Source organism: Malaclemys terrapin, chromosome 12 (genome assembly GCF_027887155.1).
Source record: "Malaclemys terrapin pileata isolate rMalTer1 chromosome 12, rMalTer1.hap1, whole genome shotgun sequence".
In the NCBI taxonomy this organism is placed as follows: Eukaryota; Metazoa; Chordata; order Testudines; family Emydidae; genus Malaclemys; species Malaclemys terrapin.
In genome coordinates this window covers 1188986-1207878 of record NC_071516.1, presented here as the reverse complement: position 1 = coordinate 1207878, position 18893 = coordinate 1188986, and the positions used below count along the sequence as shown (strand labels likewise).

The window sequence follows — 18893 nt, the reverse complement described above, 5'->3', positions numbered from 1 at the left end:
TCAGGGTGGCAGAGCCAGCCTGCCACTGCGGGGCGAAGCCCTGTTTGTCCAGCCCCAGGGCACGGTCTGCAGCTCACTGCGCTGGGGAGACGCTACGAGAGGTGGGGTTAAAGAGGGAACATGATCCTCTTGTAGCGAAGATCCTGTGGGGCGGGGGACTGTGATCCTCGGGATCTGGTGTCTCCAGCACACAAACAGCTGCTCTCTGGAGCCCAGGGACTATGTGGCAGCTCAGGCTCTAGTGACACTGCCCAGTGCCTGCCACCCCCAGGAGACCCCGTTTCTCCAGGGACTTTAGCCTGGGGCACAGGCTCCAGCTGCAGGGGCGGACATGCAGGGACAGTGAGGCCCAATCCAGGAAATCACAGGGAGACCAGCTGAGCTGAGCTCTTTATTACACAACCCACGTGCTGGGCGAGATCAGGCCCACGGACGATTCGGGGTTGGTGTCAGGTGGGGACCGTATTGGAGGATCCTGTCCCATCCCCCCACAGGCCCTGCTGTCACACTCTCGGCTCTTCCCGGTCTCGCTCTGGTCGACTCTGAGGAAAAAGGGGCAGTCGGTCAGGCCAGGGGCTGGTCCTGAGGCTGGGGGGCAGGGAGGGAGGTGACAGGAGCGGCTCTGCCTTTCACAGCCTTGAGGGGGGGTCAGGGGCACGGCTGATTCGGCTGCACCCGGCCCCTCCCGGGCAGTCGCCGGCCTTGCAGCAGGGCTCAGTGCACGGGGCTGGGTGACCTCGGGAGCCGCCACTGGACAAACTCCAGGGCACAGAGCAGCCCCGGGGAGGAGGCAGGAGACCCAGCCGGCCAGGCCAGCAGCACCGATATCATCCCAGAGCGGTCCTCTCCACATCTCCACGCCAGCCTCCCGCAGCCCTTCGCCTCCTCCCCAGAGAGCTGGGAGCTCCGTGGGGGAGAGGGCAATGTGCACTCGCAGCTTCCGCCCAGACTCCAGGCCTGGGGGGAGCCGGGTCACTCGGAGCAGGTCTGTGATGCTGGGGCCCTGGCCCTGTCTGCGTGACCCCGATTCCTCCCAGCGCTCAGAGATGGGGGCAGGGAGCCCTGGTGCCTGCTGATCAGAACGGCCCCGTGCAGCTGGAGGCAGGGCTCGCTCTGCAAAGCCCGAGCACTACGCTGAACCTCACCTGCTGTGGGGTTTGGCAAGTCCGGCCACACCCATTACTGCAGCACTTTTCTGCTCCAGCACAGTCGTCATCACTGAAGCAGAGCAGAGCACAGATCCCCATGGTGTCTGGGGGGAACACGCGACAGAACCCGGGTTTCTCTGGAAGACAGAACAGTCCCATGGCAGTGAGACGCCTGGCTGATAACAAATCCCAACAGCTGCATGTGGGGCTGAGCGGGGTCCTCAGAGGAATGGACGAGCCCTGGAGACAGCAGTGAGAGATTAGATATCAGATGGAAAACTGCCCCCACGCCTGCGCTCAAGGCACCTTGGCCTCCTGCCCTTGAGCTAGGGGTCCCCGTCCAGTCCCTGTCCAGTCCCAGTCTCACCGCGAGCTTAGCGTAGGGAGGGGTGTCCTTCCAGGAGAGAAACCTCCACTTCCAGCTTCAGCCATGCTCTCCAGGGCCAAGCCCCCGCGCAGCTCTAGGGGTTAGGAGAGGAATTGTGTCCAAGGGATTCCAGCGAGGGAAGGTTGGATAAACACGGCACTAAGGGATGCAAAGGGAGGGGCCGAGGGGCAGGACAGCCGACAGGAGCGAACATCTCTGTAGTTATCTGTGAATCCTACACAGAGTTCAGATCTAACATGCTGGGCTGATGGGAGATTCTGTCTGTGCCGCGCCCAGCACCTTTGGGGGCCATAACAGTAACAGCGTTTCCAACGTGTGCAGAGTGGCGAGCGGGAGGGCCAAGGGCTCGTCACAGCTACGCTCTCATCCCAGCAAAGAGGCACCTCCCTGGGTAGCCGTTTATTCCGTATAACAACAGGAGAAGGGGAGCAGTTGCTTCAGCAGCTGAACGCCCAACGGCCTCAGGAAGGGGCCGGTCAGTTCCTGTTCCAGCGCGAAATGTAGAAACAGGAGAGCAACTGAGCAATGTGGCAACTACCTGCTCAGGTCAGAGCTTTATACCCCCAACCCTAACAAAGCCAGGTCGGTGTGACACTTGCACTGCAGCTACACAATTCTGACAGTGCATCCTGAACAGAGCCACAGCTCGTGTGGCTGTGTTCCCCACGAGGGGCTGTGGCGCTTGCCATCTGTGAGCCAGAAACCTCTTGGAGCCAACTGGCAGAGAGCACAGGGAGTGCACAGGGATCCCCTCGGTCAGATACTGTTCACCAACGAGAGGAATGTGAGGTCTCTACCACCAGCCAGTAGCCCACTGCTCATCATAACCATTGCAAAAAGCTCTGCACTGCAAATTATATTCTCAAGGTCCCCGGAGGGAGGTCACCAGGAGGTGACAGCCTTGGACATGTTCCTTGCAGGCAGGGGGTAACAGACACTTACCTCTCAGTCTGGCCATGAGACTCCTGTGTATTGTGTGCCTCCCAACGGATGCCTGTTTGCTTACTGAGACAGATACCAGTGATATCTACAAGACAGAAAATCTACAGGAACCAGGAGGGGAGGGGTGTCCTGTTTGTGACTGAGATCAAAGGCTTAGTCTGGGAATGGAAAGAAACAAACCGGCTCCTTCACCAAGGGGGCAAGCTGCCAGCGTGTTGTCTCATGAAAGAGGGTCATTATCAATGTATCTCAGTGCGGTGCCCGCAGAGGCCAGGGCTCCAGGGAGGTGTAGTCGGAGTTTCCCGGCTCACGCCGCCAGCTGCTGCCCTGCAGAGAACTCACAGCTCAGCTCTGCCACCGCGGTTCCCTAGCAAAGCGTGAGGCTGAGCGCAGGTGGCGTTGGCCAGGTGGAGCTTCAGTAAATCCCGCACACCGCTCTGTCCACGCGGGCGAGCCGCTTCCAGCCCAACTCCCCCATTCTCCGTTCCACTGGTGTCCTGCCATCACAGACCCTCTGGGGAACATGGGCCCTCTGACTCCAGTTCCACTCATCCTGCTACGCAGGGTGGGAAATACGTGTCGTTCCGTTCATCGGAGGATGTAACGATGATTAGCACCAGAGCCCTAAAGCACCTTCCATCCCAGCACACATTAGACACCCCTGTGCGGAGCATGCAGGCCGCACTTTAACCCTTCGCTCAGGAGGGCCTGCCCTAGCAGCCATGCCTTCATGCTGCAGAGCGAGCCCACCATCGTCAGCTTGCAGGCGTTAGCACGAGTCTGCCACTCACTAGTGCTTCCCTTCACAAGAACATCAGAGCGGCCAGACTGGGTCAGACCAAAGGTCCGTCGAGCCCAGTGTCCTGTCTGCCAACAGTGGCCACTGACAGGTGCTTCAGAGGGAATGAACAGACAGGGAATCATCAAGTGATCCATCCCCTGTCGCCCACTCCCAGCAGCCTAAGGCTACAGGAGAATCTCAGCTTCCATTTACAACAACCAGCTAGGTTCTCGCACCCATGGCTGCAGAGAAAAGCTAGGAAACACGGTCCCAGCGCAGCCCCAAGGCCGAGAGGCCCAACAGCAAAGGAACAGAACCCAGCCCATGTTTTTTGTTTTGTTTCTTTTAAATCTCGTGATTTTTAAGCCAATCTCATGATCTTGGGGGTCTGACTCCTGGCTTGTGAACGCTGGTGGTTAGCAATGCTGCTGAAAAGATGCCTCAGTCCTTTGGGGTCCCTCTGTGCAGGGGGAATTTCACCCTGCATACGGGAACCTTCCGGTCACCACATCTCGGCGGGATGCAGCGGTGCCCGCAGGCTTGCACAGCCACCGCTAGGACAGACGCGGCATCTCATTGGACTGCCCGGGGAATGGAGGCTGCTGACGCTGTAATGCCTGCCAGGCCCTGAGGGGTAAGGCCCCGCCTGCTGAGGACACGCTTGGGGAGCTGGAATGAGGGCAGTGGGTGGGGCCGGGCACAAGGCATTTAAATTCCTGCTGGGGCCTAAGGAGGAAATTCACAAACATCTGATTTTGAAATAATTCTGCTCCCCAGCCCCCGGCCCTCGCTCCCCTGACGGAGGCTGTTCCTGGGTCCAGCTAACAGCCCAGCTGGCGCTGAGACAGAGCAGACCAGGGCGGGGAAGTGGCAAAGGCTGGGCAGCAGGAGCAGATGAGCCGCCACAGAGAACGACCCCATCTCCCTGCAGAAGGAAGGAAATAACCTAGGAACTAGGCACTGGGAGGCCTCAGGGCCTCTCAACAGATTGTCTGTCCCGGTCTCCAGTCAGCGTTGGACACCACTGCAAAAGGGAGGAGCCCCTCTGAGATCAGAGGCAGTCCCATGACCCTGGGCAGAGGGCAGCCCACGCCGCTCTCTGCCTGGCCCTACAAACATGGAGGCCGTTCTCTAGGGCTATTCCCAGGCACTGGCCGTGCCGGTGCGCCAGGCTACATCACCATCGGCAGAAGGGCCAGCAGCTCGAGTGCTGGGAGCAGGGGCTGGGTCACTGGCTGAGAAATAGGGGGGGGGAGCGCGCCAGGACCCTGCACGTCAGTGCCCAGAGCGATGGGAGAGATGGCAGCTGCAGGGGGGTTGTCCCGGGCGGACATGCAGGGACAGTGAGGCCCATTCCAGGAAATCACAGGGAGGCCAGCTGAGCTGAGCTCCTTATTACACAACCCACGTGCTGGGCGAGATCAGGCCCACGGACGATTGGGGGTGGGTGTCAGGTGGGGACCGTGTTGGAGGATCCTGTCCCATCCCCCCACAGGCCCTGCTGTCACGCTCTGGCTCTTCCCGGTCTCTCTCTGGTTGGCCCTGTGGAAAAAGGGGCAGTCGGTCAGGCCAGGGGCTGGTCCTGAGGCTGGGGGGCAGGGAGGGAGGTGACAGGAGCAATCCTGGACTGCCTCATGCACGGGGGCTGGGCACAGAGATCCCAGCACGCAGGGGGCCCCCTCGGGGTCAGGTGCAGGCAGAGCGGTTCTGCCTTGCACGGCCTTGGGGGGGGGTTGGGGGCACAGCTGATGCGGTTGCACCCGGCCCCTTCCGGGCAGTTGCCGGCCTTGCAGCAGGGCTCAGTGCATGGGGCTGGGTGACCTCGGGAGTCACCACTGAACAAACTCCATGGCACAGAGCAGCCCCGGGGAGGAGGCAGGAGACCCAGCCGGCCAGGCCAGCAGCGCCGATATCATCCCAGAGCAGTCCTCTCCCCATCTCCACGCCAACCTCCCGCAGCCCTTCGCCTCCTCCCCAGAGAGCTGGGAGCTCCATGGGGGAGAGGGCAATGTGCACGCCCAGCTTCCGTCCAGACTCCAGGCCTGGGGGGAGCCGGGTCACTCGGAGTAGGTCTGTGACTAGAGTGACCTTTCCAAAATGCCAAAACGAGACAGGCAGGAACCCCAGACCTCTGTAGCCATGTCCCCTGCACCGCCTCTTCCCCCGGCCCCGCACCCTGGCCAGGCCAGTAGCCGGAGCCAAGCTGTGGGAAGAGCTGCCCAGGGAGCCCGGGCCGCTGTGGGGAGACCCAGACCCTCCACCTGCCCTGGGAGGGGGCCGAGGTGCCTGAGAGCAGCTCCCGCCGCTTTTCCTGCCCCCTGGGGTACAGTGACCAGGGCAGATGGAGGGCCCGGCACTCCCCCAGCAGCCTTGGCTCCCCTTACCATGGCACTAAGGGATGCAAAGGGAGGGGCCGAGGGGCAGGACAGCCCACAGGAGCGAACATCTCTGTAGTTATCTATGAATCCTACACAGAGTTCGTGTCTCACATGAGGGCTGATGGGAGATTCTGTCTGTGCTGCGCCCAGCACTTTTGGGGGCCATAACAGTAACAGCGTTTCCAACGTGTGCAGAGTGGCGAGTGGGAGGGCCAAGGGCTTGTCACAGCTACGCTCTCAACCCAGCAAAGAGGCACCTCCCTGGGTAGCCGTTTATTCCGTATAACAACAGGAGAAGGGGAGCAGTTGCTTCAGCAGCTCAACGCCCAACGGCCTCAGGAAGGGGCCGGTCAGTTCCTGTTCCAGCACGAAATGTAGAAACAGGAGAGCAACTGAGCAATGTGGCAACTACCTGCTCAGGTCAGAGCTTTATACCCCCCCACCCTAACAAAGCCAGGTCGGTGTGACACTGGCAATCCAGAGTCCCCGTGTCTCAGTGGAACAGTGACAGACACACCGTGGAATCAGTCTGGCTCACCTGGGCGTTAGTATTGTTAAAACAGGGATCAGAATGACAGGAATCTGTTAGTGTTTATTCTTTATTGAATGCTGGTGTGTTGCTGCCTGCATTCATCTCACTTACAGCGTCTCTATCCCATAGTGTAAGATAATATGTGAGCGGTTGTATGGTGAGTCTCTGTGACTGCGTAACTCGCCAGAGGGGAGAAAGAGAGGAATTAGTGTGAATGGCTGCTCTCCTGCAGAAGGTGTTATGTCCTGCCCAACGGGAAAGGGCCATTGACACCAGACGGACTATTGTGGGACATTAAAGAGGACAAAAGATGTTTGTTGTTTTGCCCTCCCCACCCCTGTGAAGATGAGTCGTGCTAGTGGATTCCTCCCATCACTGAGTTTGCAGCTGAGATCACAAGGACAGATGGGGATAAAACCCCCAAACAAAGGAACTGATGGTCACTAGGCTGCTCGGACTCTGGGGTGGGCAGGTTTCTAGGCATAAGCAAGAGATCCACATCTGCTCAGCCGGGGTGAGTCCTGAAGGGCATGTAGCGCTTGCTCATGACAGAAGCTTCTATTTCCTTGTGAAAGTTGAGATAGTAACTCGTTTGTGCTTCTATGTTTACTTGCTTTAACCTTGTAAATAACTCTCTGGTTTCTTTTTTTCTAGTTAATAAAGCTTTAGATAGTTTATTATAGGATTGGCTAGAAGCCTTGTCTGTGGTGTGAGATGGGAGGTGCGATTCACCTAGGTAAGTGACTGGCCCTTTGGGGCTGGGAGTAAGCTGAATATTGCTGTGATTGGTGGTGTAAAGAACCAGCTATCACAAAGGTACATGCACCTGGGCGGTGAGACAGACCGGCGTACCCAAGGGGCCTGGCTGGGACGCCCTGGTTAGGCTGTTATGGTGCCTGAGGAGTTCACACTTAATAACTGGTTGGTGAAACCTAGGCAGAGAACTCACAGCCAGTTTGGGTTTGTGCTCTGGTTCCTAGCAGTGCCCCGAGGCTGGTTCTCACGCTCTGGGGGCACTGCTGGCAGCGGCAGAGGTGGGATTTGACTGCCAGAACTAGCAATGGGCCCTTGTATTTAGTCCATTTCCCATCGCAAACAGTGCCGCAAACTCCTTCAGCGCTACAAGAACAGCCCCCCGTGTATTTCCAGCACTGTCCCTCTGACCTGGGCAGTCATGACCCACCTAAGGCCACGTCTACACTGGCAACTTACAGCAGCACAGCTGTACCAACGCAGCTGTGCCGCTGTCAGATCGCTCGTGGAGCTGCTCTGTGCCAACAGGAGAGAGCTCTGCTGTTGGCACAATTAACCATCCCCAACGCGTGGGTGGGAACTATGGCGGTGGGACAACATCTCCTGCCAACATAGCGCTGTCCACACTGGCACTTCTGTCAGTGACAGTGATCTCGCTCAGGAGGGTGTTTCTTCACACTTCTGAGTAACATAAATTATACCGGCAAAAGTGGTAGTGTAGACACAGCCTCCCGGCTCCTCCACAGATCCTGAGACATTCGGCTCCAGTGCCCAATTGTTCCCATTGCCCTGGCAGCCGCCATAAATGAACTCGTCACACGTCTTGGTGACTGAGTCGTAGAAGTAGCTGTGACTGCAGGCGGAACATGGGCCGTGCGGTCACTTTAGCTACAGAGCACGGAGAGGCAGGTTTGGAGAAAAGGGAGAACTCCCTGAAGGATCTCAGCCTCCATGTTCAAATCTAACTGGGACCCAGTCTCCAGCTGGGGTGGGAGATGGGGCTAAGGGCATGAGAGCTGTGTGCATATCCAAACCCCATGAAAACCCATTTCTTAATGGTCACTTCATTTACATATTAGTTGAAGAACGGTTAGGGCCGGATTTTCAGAAACTAAGGTTAGGCAGACAAAATGTATGTGCAACTGCAAACCCCATTGCTAACTGTTACGGACCATGTATGTAAACCCTCAATCGACACGTGCATATGACTGCTCATGGCCATTCCATGCCGGGCTCCTTCAAGGTACAGCCAGGGCTGTTTATGAAGACTTGTGGCACAGATTCATATGCCAAACATTTTTTTAACTGATTTTCATGATTGTCTCCCCAACCCTGACCTCCCACAGCAGGGCTAGAATCCAGCCCCCAGAACGAGCAAGCTATTTTTATTTAGTCCCGTTTCCCACCCTGGACTCCTGGGGACCAGTCCTGCTGGCAGTTGTGTTAATTCTCAGTCTGTCCCAGCCCATGCGAGCGGGTTCACGCGCTTGGTCCCCTTACCGTGTTTCCTGCAGGCCTGCTGGCACTCCAGGAGAGTTCTAAAGTTGTTCCCGTTGCCCCGGCAGCCGCCGTAGATGAAGCTTTCGCACGTCCTGGAGGCCGGGTTGTAGAAGAAGCGCGGAATCTGTCCCCTGCAAGGGCCCCTCTCAGGTGGGAGTTGGCAAATGTCACCTGGAGAGAGGAGATGGGCAGAAATCGGCAAGGGAGCTCAGACCAGTGAACCCAGACTGGAGGGGGAGTGGGGATGTCTCTGACCCACAGGATGCCTGGCAAGTGCTGTGGGGCTGGGGGCTCCACAGGCCCCTCTCTCTTTGCTGCCAGTACCTGTTAGAGGGGCCAGACAGCCGAGGCCACAGCCAGTAAAGCAGCATTTCTGCCTGGTGGGACAGTCCCGGTCGTCACTGCACTTATTCTCACACGGCGCGAACGTCTGCAGCACTCTCCTCTTGGGGCAGGTGCCGGGATGGGCTGGAAAAGGGAAACAACAACAGCTCATGTCTCCGTGGGGAACAAACCCCAAACCCACAGGCCTGCACCACGGACCTGAGCCAGGCCCAAGAGCTGACCTCTGGCCAAGGCTTTTCCTTGGAGTCCTGGTCTGCTCCTCTCCAGGACTGGTCTCTGCTGCTTCCACCCAGACCCTCCCACCCCACGCTCAGCCGCATGCCCATGGGCCTTAAACCCTCTCCAGTCATTCCCCTGCCTGTCCCAGCTCTGTCACTTACCCCACTTCCCTCCCTGGCCCATGCTCAGACCCGGCCCCACTTGTCTAGCAGTTTGAATTACCAAGTACCCCTCCCTTTGACCCCCCCGCTCCCAGGTGCAGCATTACCTGGCACCGCCCGTGCGCAGTGCAAATGGCATCCCCAGCTGCAGCACTTGCTGCCCGCTCCACATTCCCTGTCGTTACTGCATTCCGCAAGGCAGATTGTCACCGTGCCGGGTGGGGCCTTCCGGCAGTACCCTGGGTTTACTGGGGAACAGAACAGCGAGAGAGCAGGGTCAGCATTGTCTGGACTAGTGACAATGGAAAGGCTGCTATGTAACCACAGCCTGTGCGCCTGCAGCCGCGAGCAGGCAGATCCCCCAGCCACCCAGATCACTGGCCTTGCACACACCGCCCCGTTCAGTGCTAGTAATGTATCTGCCTGTAGGGCTCCAGGGGAGCCTGGAAACATAGGACTGGGAGGGATCGGAGAGGTCCTCTAGACCAGTCCCCTGCACGGAGGCAGGACTACGTATTATCTGACCACCCCTGACACGGGTTTGTCCAACCTGCTCTTCAAAACCTCCAGTGACGGAGATTCCAGCCTCCTAGGCAATCTATTCCAGTGCTTAACTACCCTGGCAGGATGGTTTCCCTAACGTCTAATCTAGTGACTTGAGTCATTGAAGGCAACTGATGCAGAGCCCACTGGGCCATCCAGATGAGGGTCTCCAGCCTTCCGGGTCAAACTCAGGGGACAGATGGGCAGCTGCCGCTGGACTGGGCAGGAAGCAGCAGACACGGTCGATTTATCACCGTAGCATCCGAGCGCCACAGTTGTAATCAGGTTACCCCGAGATTTCACCCCCCATCAGGAACCTTGTTCTCTGTCACTCCCGCACACAAGGGAGGCCCAGCTGGGCCCGAGCTCTGACCATCCCTTGGCTGGGTGGGGGCCAGGCCCATGCCCGTTGGGGTGGGGTTGGGCCCTGGAAGCAGGATTCATGGGGCTATCGTGGCTGCAGGTGTCCAGACTTTCTCAGGGGGGCATGGCTACCTTGTTAATATTAAAATAAGGAGCCCAAAGGGGTGGGTGTGGCCACGGGGTCCCCAGGCCTTGGCTCTAGGCTCCCAGCAGCGATGCTGGGCTGGGGTGGAGACAGGGACGGATTAACGTTTTGTGGGCTCACATGGGGGCACTGGAACATGGCGGGCGGGGGGTCCATCCCTGGAGCAAGGGGCCAGCCAGGAGCAATGGGGCATGGCATGGAGAGGGCTGCCCCGCTCCGCCCAGCCCAGTGCAGGGCACTGTTTACAAACCGGCAGTTGCCAGAAGCACAGTTGCCCACATGGCCCTGTGCTGCCAGCATGTCCCTTCCCCTCGGGGGAGGGGGGGCCATGCCATTCCACACCACACATCCCCCCACACCCAACACCGGAACACCCCCACCCCTGATTCCCTATGACCAGAGGGCCCCCCCCAGACCCGCTATGCCCAGCACCCCCCCAGTGCCCCCCCAGACCCTGCCACAAATGCACAGCGCCCTACAACACCACCCCTGCACACAGCCCCACAACTGCCCAGCACCCCACATAGAACCCCCACTCCCTAGTGCCCCAACACACACACCTTCCCCGCCCCCTCACAGCCCAGCACCCCCCACAGAACCCCCACTCCCTAGTGCCCCAACACACACACCTTCCCCGTCCCCTCACAGCCCAGCACCCCCCACAGAACCCCCACTCCCTAGTGCCCCAACACACACACCTTCCCCGCCCCCTCACAGCCCAGCACCCCCCACAGAACCCCCACTCCCTAGTGCCCCAACACACACACCTTCCCCATCCCCTCACAGCCCAGCACCCCCCACAGAACCCCCACTCCCTAGTGCCCCAACACACACACCTTCCCCACCCCCTCACAGCCCAGCACCCCCCACAGAACCCCCACTCCCTAGTGCCCCAACACACACACCTTCCCCGCCCCCTCACAGCCCAGCACCCCCCACAGAACCCCCACTCCCTAGTGCCCCAACACACACACCTTCCCCGCCCCCTCACAGCCCAGCACCCCCCACAGAACCCCCACTCCCTAGTGCCCCAACACACACACCTTCCCCGCCCCCTCACAGCCCAGCACCCCCCACAGAACCCCCACTCCCTAGTGCCCCAACACACACACCTTCCCCGCCCCCTCACAGCCCAGCACCCCCCACAGAACCCCCACTCCCTAGTGCCCCAACACACACACCTTCCCCGTCCCCTCACAGCCCAGCACCCCCCACAGAACCCCCACTCCCTAGTGCCCCAACACACACACCTTCCCCGCCCCCTCACAGCCCAGCACCCCCCACAGAACCCCCACTCCCTAGTGCCCCAACACACACACCTTCCCCGCCCCCTCACAGCCCAGCACCCCCCACAGAACCCCCACTCCCTAGTGCCCCAACACACACACCTTCCCCGTCCCCTCACAGCCCAGCACCCCCCACAGACTCCCCACAGACCCACTCCCGGCCGCACTGACCAGCCCTGCTGGGAGGTGACTGTGTGGGCCGGGCTGAGCTGGCAGCGCCGCCAGGGCTGGTCCCAGGGCAGGGAATTGCTCCGGCCCTCGGGAGTGGCGCGATCAGCCAGGCCAGGGCCTGCCCCAGCCAGGCTCCCTCAGGATGCACCTGCCTGGAGGGGCCCAGCCAAGCCCCCACACTGCCCCCCACCCTCCCCCCGGCTGAGACTGGCCAGGCTTCTGCACCAGTCCCAGGCCGCTCAGTTCCGGGGAGACAGGCAGGGCCCCCCAGGTGGTGGGAAGCAGAGACTGCCCGGAGCCGGAGGGGCACTGGGATCCGGCCAGGGGGCTGAGAGAAACCGGCGGGTGGGGGCAGAGGGCAGAGAGGAGCCCTTGGCCGGCGGGCAGGCCGAGAGAAGCGAGTGGCTGGCGGGGTCTCAGGGCGCAGTGCAAATGGAGCAGGCCGGGGCCTCTTCTGGGCTGGGCCCCTCCAGGCTAGGGTTACCATACGTCCGGATTTTCCCGGACATGTCCGGCTTTTGGGGGCTCAAATCCCCGTCCGGGGGGAAATCCCCCAAAGCCGGGCATGTCCGGGAAAATCGGGAGGCTCGGCCGGGGCCTCTTTGTGCGGGGCCGGGGGCATGGTGCCCGGCCGGGAGCCGGGCCGGGGGCCAGGCCGGGCCAGGGTCGCAGTGCCGGGCCGGTCCGGGCCCACGGGGCCGGGCCCGCGGGGCTGGGAGCCGGGAGCCGGGCTGGGGTCAGGGAGCCGGGAGCCGGGCCGCGGGGCTGGGAGCCGGGCCGGGGTCGGGGAGCCGGGAGCCGGGCCGGGGTCGGGGAGCCGGGCCGGGGCTGGGAGCCGGGCCGGGGTCGGGGAGCCAGGAGCCGGGCCGCGGGGCTGGGAGCCGGGCCGGGGTCGGGGAGCCGGGCCGGGGTCGGGGAGCCGGGAGCCGGGCCGGGGCTGGGAGCCGGGCCGGGCCGGGGTCGGGGAGCCGGGAGCCGGGCTGCGGGGCTGGGAGCCGGGGGGTGCGCCGGGGGTGGTCGGCCAGGGCCTGAGCCGACCCAGGCTGGAGCCGCCGGGGGCCAGCCTGGGCCGCGCCGCGCCTCCTTCTCCCCCCCCCCCCTTCCCTTACCTTACCTTACCTTACCTGCTTCAGGCTTCAAGCAGGGGAGGGTGCGGAGTTGGGGCGGGGGCGTGGGCGGGGCTGGGGGCGGGGCCGGGCCCCCCGGGAGTGTCCTCCATTAGGAGGCACAAAATATGGTAACCCTACTCCAGGCAGGTGCTCCATGGTGCCACTGGCGTCCTGGTAAACCCGGCACTGGGTGGAGAAGGAGAACCCCTCACCTTCTATGGGGAGTCTGCACTCCTTCCCACAGCCGTTACTGCAGCAGCGCTCAGATCCGGGACAGTCAGCGTCCGTGGAGCAGAAGTTATCGCAGTTCGCAGCCCCCACGTTGATGGGAGTGGGGCACTTGCCCGTTTTCACTGGAAACGAAGGAGAAGAGAACCAGGGTTACAGAGCACGGGGCAGACACACCGGCCTGAGGCAAGGGGGTCATGTCAGCCAATGGACTCTCCCTCCCTGTACCTCCTCCCCCAGGGACAGAGGAATCGAACTGCTCAGCCCCCAGGGGTGACCTCCTCCGCTCCCCAAAGACAGCCGGAAAACTTCCAATTTCAGGGCCTGTTTTCAACTGCTTATCACTAGAGACACAAGCCTTGTAATAAATAACGCCGGAAGGTGGCTGCTGCTTCGGCTTTCTGGACACCAGGATCCTGAGGCAAAGGCAACCTGGGCCCGTGGGCGCTCTCCTGGGGTTAGAGAGGAAATGCCCGGCACCCACGGCAGCTGTGTGAGCCATTTCTCCAGTGTCTGAGACTGGGACTCACTCCTGCTCCTTCAGCCCCCGCCCCACTGGGCCATAGATGAGCATGACTCCTCTGAGCCAGGCCAGCAGGTCTGCGGTTCTGGGTGCCAGGCTACAGACGTGTTCAGCAGGATTGTTATTGTCATTAATGCCCTAGCCAGGGGCCTCCGGAGCAGGCTGGGATGCAGCTACCGGGACTCAGGGACCTTCAATTTAGTTTCAGCTCCCAGCACGAGCTGTACCATGGACTCCTCTCACACGCTCGTCCTCAGCCCTCCTCCCTTTGCCTAGCCAGAGTGTGAGCTCCTCGGGCCAGGGCTGCCTCTCACCGCGGCTCTGCAGCGCCCGGCATGCTGGGGTCCTGTCTCTGCTGGATCCCCTAGGCACTGCTGTGATGCAGCCAGTCAGTCGTTAGAGGGGAGATCCGTCTCTGTGGCCCCAGCTGCTTTGCATTCACATCCCTCTGACCAGCTCCTGACCCAACTAGCTGAGTTTCTCTTGCTGTCTTACCTGAGCTTCCACAGGTCTTGAGACATTCGTCCATACTGGAAAATCTGTTTGCATTGCCCTGGCAGCCGCCGTAAATGAACTCCTCGCACCTCTTGGTGGCCGAGTTGTAGAAGTAGCTGGGCATGTAGGCCTCACATGGGCCGGGGTCCGCAGGGAGATTGCAGATGTTGTTAGCTACGGAGCAAAGAAAGATGGGTTAGGAAGAAAGGGGGAACCCTGCAACGGATCTCAGCTGCCTGATTCGAAACTAACGGGGGCCCAGTCTCAAGGGTCGATGCAAGCGGCAGGGCCTGGGGTGGGTGATGGGGCTAGACGAGGATCTTGTTGATAATGCGTGAGAGCTGTGAGCGTCTCTGGTGTATCGGGGACAGAGCAAGGAGGCCTCCCTGGGGAGAAATGGGGGAGCCCCGGGGACAGTCCCATGCCCAGGGGGCGAGAGACACTGGGGTTGGCAGCAGGGCCAGGGACGCTGCAAGGGGCTGTGTCGCGTGGGGGATACCGGGCAGGAGCCGCTGAGAGCGAACGGGGCTGGGGGCAGGCAGGAGGGAAGCGCTGGCTGCCGGGCTGGGTGGGGAGCCAGGGCAGGGAGCCCTCACCTTGACGGAGCTGCCCAGAGGCAGGTGTCAGGTCAGCCCAGAGGGCGAGGAGCCCCAGGAGGAGGTGGCCTGATTTCATGGTGCTGCGGGACCAGGTTGCCCAGCGCCGAGCTGCCCCGGCTTATATAGCATCACGCCAGCCCGGCACTGCCGTCCCAGGAGGGGCCATTACACAAGCGAGCCGCCCCCGGTGTCTGCCCCTCCCAAAGGGAACAGGGAAGCAGCAGGGCCCTGCGAGAGTTGGGAAACGTCCCTGGTGAGGGAGGTGGAAATGTAGTAACAGGCTGCAGAGGTGAGTTCATGTTTCCAGGCGGCTCCACGCCCTGCCTGGGGCACCGGGACAAACAGCTGACCCCAGAGCCACTGAGCACTGGGCTGCCCTGGAGCGAACCTCTCATGAAGCCCACCCAGTGTTGGCCCCAGGAGCTGTGCGGGACGGGACCTCTCAGCTCACGGCAAAGAGCTGGTTCCCCAGAGCCAGATCTGTCATTCTCCCAACACGCCTCCAGCCCTCCCTCTTCCCTCTGCTGCTTCCCGTGAGGAGCTGCTGGGCCCAGGCCTGCCACGCTGTAATTCCTAACGCTGGCCCACCGTCCTGGCAGCTCCCCATGGCCCAGAAAGCAGCACTCATGCACCCGCTCCTCCCCAGAGCTGGCTGCAGGGACAGCTCCAGAACCGAACCCTGCACCTTGCACGCTGCCCCCGTGGGCTGGGGGCTAAGGGAGGGGTCGGTACGTCCTTCTCGCTCTCCCCCCGGGTCTCTGACGCTCCTTCGGGGGGCAGGGATAAGGTACCCCCCAAAGGCCTGGGCTATCCGTGTGTGTGTCGTGTGCTCTGGATCCCGCCCCATCCATCTCTATTCCTCCGCCCCGCCCCGCCCCGCCCTGCGGGTTCCCTCAGCTGATGTCTAACGATCGGGGCTGAATGTCTCTGCGGTGCTGACCCTTGTCTCTGGGATGTGACTGGAGGAGGGTGCGTGGGGAGGTCGTGGGGCTCCCACCCTGTGCCTGGGGCCCCTGGACTCCCGAGCCGCTCACGTGCCCGGCCCCGGCCCCGGCCCCACTCACTCCCTGCTTCCAGCTCAGCTCCCTGGGCTCCTCCTCTGGCCCTGCTCCCAGCCCAGTCGGGCGCCTGCTCTCCCCTTAGCTCTGCCCCTCCAGCCCGGCAGCTCCACCTCACACCGGACCCCATGCTCCTCACTCCCTCATTGGCCTGGCTGCCCTGTCAATCAGCCTGACCTGAAGGATTGGTCTATCCCCATTGGCTCTGGGGACTGTCAGTCTCAGAGTCCTGATTTCCCATTGGCCATCCCCCTTTCTTTTGGTACCAACCCCTCCCCCCCCCCGAGTTTCAGTGGGGGCCAGCAGCCCCCTGACACCAAGATGCTGCAAGCGGGTGTTTGACTTACTGCTGGCAGCATTTCCCCAAATTACCGCTTGGTTTTCTCCTTTTATAAAAGCTTCTTTTGTGAGACACGGACTCGGTCCCTGGCAGTGGGGTAGGGCCCCCGGGGTGATTTATCGCCTCCCAGAGAGACGACTCCATCGGAGCCAGGGCACCCCCCAGCGCTCCTTTAACATGCTGGGGCAGTTTGAACACAAGCCTGCCACGAGCCCCTGCAGCAGTGCCCTGCAGCCTGTGTGTGCGTGTTCCCTGCCTGTCTGCATCGGGGACACCCTGGCTCCCTAGGCACATCGCTGCCGTGGGCCCGCGTCCCACTGCTGCAATACACGGGGCATGCCTTGATTCAAGGGTCGGGGCATTTCTGAAATCCTCACGTCCGGACGCAGGGAACAGCCTGGAGGCTGGAGCGGGAGTTTGCCGGAAGGTGGCTGCTGCTTCGGCTTTCTGGACACCAGGATCCTGAGGCAAAGGCAGCCTGGGCCCGTGGGGGCTCTCCCGGGGTTAGAGAGGAAATGCCCAGCACCCATGGCAGCTGGGTTAGCCATTTCTCCACTGTCCTGCCCCTTGAGCCCCCGCCCCAGATGACTATGACCCCTCTGAGCCCTGGCAGGAGGTTCACGGTCCTGGGTGCCAGCCTACAGAGGAGTTTGGTAGGACTGGTATTGTCATTAACACCCAGCCATTGGCTTCCACTGCAGGAGAGGCCCTGGGCAGAGGGCAGCCCACGCCGCTCTCTGCCTGGCCCTACAAACATGGAGGCCGTTCTCTAAGGCTATTCCCAGGCACTGGCCGTGCTGGTGCGTCAGGCTACGTCACCATCACCAGAAGGGCCAGCAGCTCGAGTGCTGGGAGCAGGGGCTGGGTCACTGGCTGAGAAACAGGAGTGGGGGCGCGCCAGTGCCCAGAGCGATGGGGTAATGGCACGTGTGACCCTTCTGCCAGATGGAGTCGGCAGCAACCAGGGCCGGGTTCAATATCTAGGGGATCCTCTTTAACAATACGACACAGAATCAGCTCGAGCCCCCACACCGTAACCTGGGAAAATTACACACCACCCTGGGCACCTCTGCGAGGCCATACTTCCCCTCTCACAAGCACAGCGTCTGAGTGCAGCAAAGAAACTTGTAATGAAAGGAGAGTGCATGGGGCAGAGCCTTCCGCCTCGTGTTCTTAAGTTCTACAGCCAACAGTTCCTTTTCTGTGCCCCTCTCAGTCCCCTCACCGCACCCCACTCCCAGGGGGTGTCCTTGGTCAGCGGGGACCCCGGGTCCAGAGGCGCAGCTGTGTGAGTTCCCCTCCCACCCGGGGAAGAAGGCACCTGGCTTGCTCTGCCAGCCCGCCCTGCCAGCCACGGTCCCTCTCTTCTGGCTGCCTGCCAGCCGCTCATTCCACTCCCACCGGCCGCCTGTTTGCTGCTTCTGCAGGCTGACTGTTCGCTGTTCCTGCCAGCTGACTGTCAGTTATCTACTGTTGCCACCTCTCTGCTGTGACCTCTGCAGGTCAGTCTCTTAGTGAGTTTCAGCTTTTAGCAGGCTGGGCAGAAACACTGTCCCACCACCAGTGAGTTCAGCTCTCATTGCTGCCAAATGGCCGGACGTGCCGCCCTCCTCTTCATTGGTCACCCTAGGCACCTGCTTGTTACGCTGGTGCCTGGAGCCGGCCCCGTTTCTGGAGCCCAGGGACTATGCGGCAGCTCACGCTCTAGTGACGCTGCCCAGTGCCTGACACCCCCAGGAGACCCCGTTTCTCCAGGGACATTAGTCTGGGGCACAGGCTCCAGCTGCAGGGGGGTTGTCCCGGGCGGACATGCAGGGACAGTGAGGCCAATCCAGGAAATCACAGGGAGGCCAGCTGAGCTGAGCTCTTTATTACACAACCCACGTGCTGGGCGAGATCAGGCCCACGGACGATTGGGGGTGGGTGTCAGGTGGGGACCGTATTGGAGGATCCTGTCCCATCCCCCCACAGGCCCTGCTGTCACGCTCTGGCTCTTCCCGGTCTCTCTCTGGTCGGCCCTGTGGAAGAAGGGGCAGTCGGTCAGGCCAGGGGCTGGTCCTGAGGCTGGGGGGCAGGGAGGGAGGTGACAGGAGCAATCCTGGACTGCCTCATGCACAGGGGCTGGGCACAGAGATCCCGGCACGCAGGGGGCCCCCTCGGGGTCAGGTGCAGGCAGAGCGGTTCTGCCTTGCACGGCCTTGAGGGGGGGTCGGGTGCACGGCTGATGCGGCTGCACCCGGCCCCTCCCGGGCAGTCGCCGGCCTTGCAGCAGGGCTCAGTGCACGGTGCTGGGTTACCTCGGGAGTCGCCACTGGACAAACTCCATGGCACAGAGCAGCCTGGGGAGGAGGCAGGAGACCCAGCCGGCCAGGCCAGCAGCGCCGATATCATCCCAGAGCAGTCCTCTCCCCATCTCCACGCCAGCCTCCTGCAGCCCTTCGCCTCCTCCCCAGAGAGCTGGGAGCTCCGTGGGGGAGAGGGCAATATGCACTCCCAGCTTCCGTCCAGACTCCAGGCCTGGGGGGAGCCGGGTCACTCGGAGCAGGTCTGTGATGCTGGGGCCCTGGCCCTGTCTGTATGACCCCGATTCCTCCCAGCGCTCAGAGATGGGGGCAGGAAGCCCTGGTGCCTGGTGATCAGAACGGCCCCGTGCAGCGGGAGGCAGGGCTCGCTCTGCAGAGCCCGAGCACTACGCTGAACCTCACCCGCTGTGGGGTTTGGCAAGTCCGGCCACACCCATTACTGCAGCACTTTTCTGCTCCAGCACAGTCGTCATCATCGTTGCATCCCAGAATGCAGAGCCCTCCGGTTGTCTTGGGGCAGAACCCGGGTTTCTCTGGAAGACAGAATGGTCCCATGGCAGTGAGATGTCTGGCTGATAAATCC

The 18893-nt window shown here is 61.6% G+C and overlaps 1 protein-coding gene across 3 annotated transcripts; it reads right to left on the bottom strand.

Moving 5' to 3' along the window:
• Positions 1 to 395: 395 nt before the first annotated feature.
• On the bottom strand, positions 396 to 18778 carry LOC128846426 (WAP four-disulfide core domain protein 3-like). Of its 3 annotated transcripts, none has more exons than XM_054045522.1 (8): positions 18713 to 18778; positions 14011 to 14184; positions 12977 to 13117; positions 9255 to 9395; positions 8747 to 8890; positions 8423 to 8593; positions 1146 to 1285; positions 396 to 542 (listed from the first exon to the last, which is right to left on the bottom strand). In XM_054045522.1, the coding sequence occupies exons 2-8, from the start codon at positions 14132 to 14134 to the stop codon at positions 504 to 506; spliced, it is 900 nt and encodes a 299-aa protein (XP_053901497.1). In that variant the 5' UTR covers positions 14135 to 14184; positions 18713 to 18778; the 3' UTR covers positions 396 to 503. The 3 variants fall into 3 exon arrangements, 2 of the variants coding, with proteins under 2 accessions (XP_053901497.1, XP_053901496.1); XM_054045521.1 differs by lacking the exon at positions 18713 to 18778 and adding an exon at positions 14607 to 14685; XR_008446783.1 differs by lacking the exons at positions 396 to 542; positions 18713 to 18778 and adding exons at positions 4668 to 4801; positions 14607 to 14685 and having other exon boundaries at positions 1204 to 1285.
• Positions 18779 to 18893: the final 115 nt, after the last annotated feature.

Bases quoted from the DNA above. Each gene is read 5' to 3' on its own strand.
- LOC128846426 (XM_054045521.1), bottom strand. From the start codon at position 14,685: ATGAAATCAGGCCACCTCCTCCTGGGGCTCCTCGCCCTCTGGGCTGAC. The intron at 13,118-14,010 runs GTAAGACAGCAA...CTTCGTTTCCAG, and splicing joins CAAGACCTGTGGAAGCTCAG to TGAAAACGGGCAAGTGCCCC. The intron at 9,396-12,976 runs GTGAGGGGTTCT...TCTGTTCCCCAG, and splicing joins GTGCAGACTCCCCATAGAAG to TAAACCCAGGGTACTGCCGG.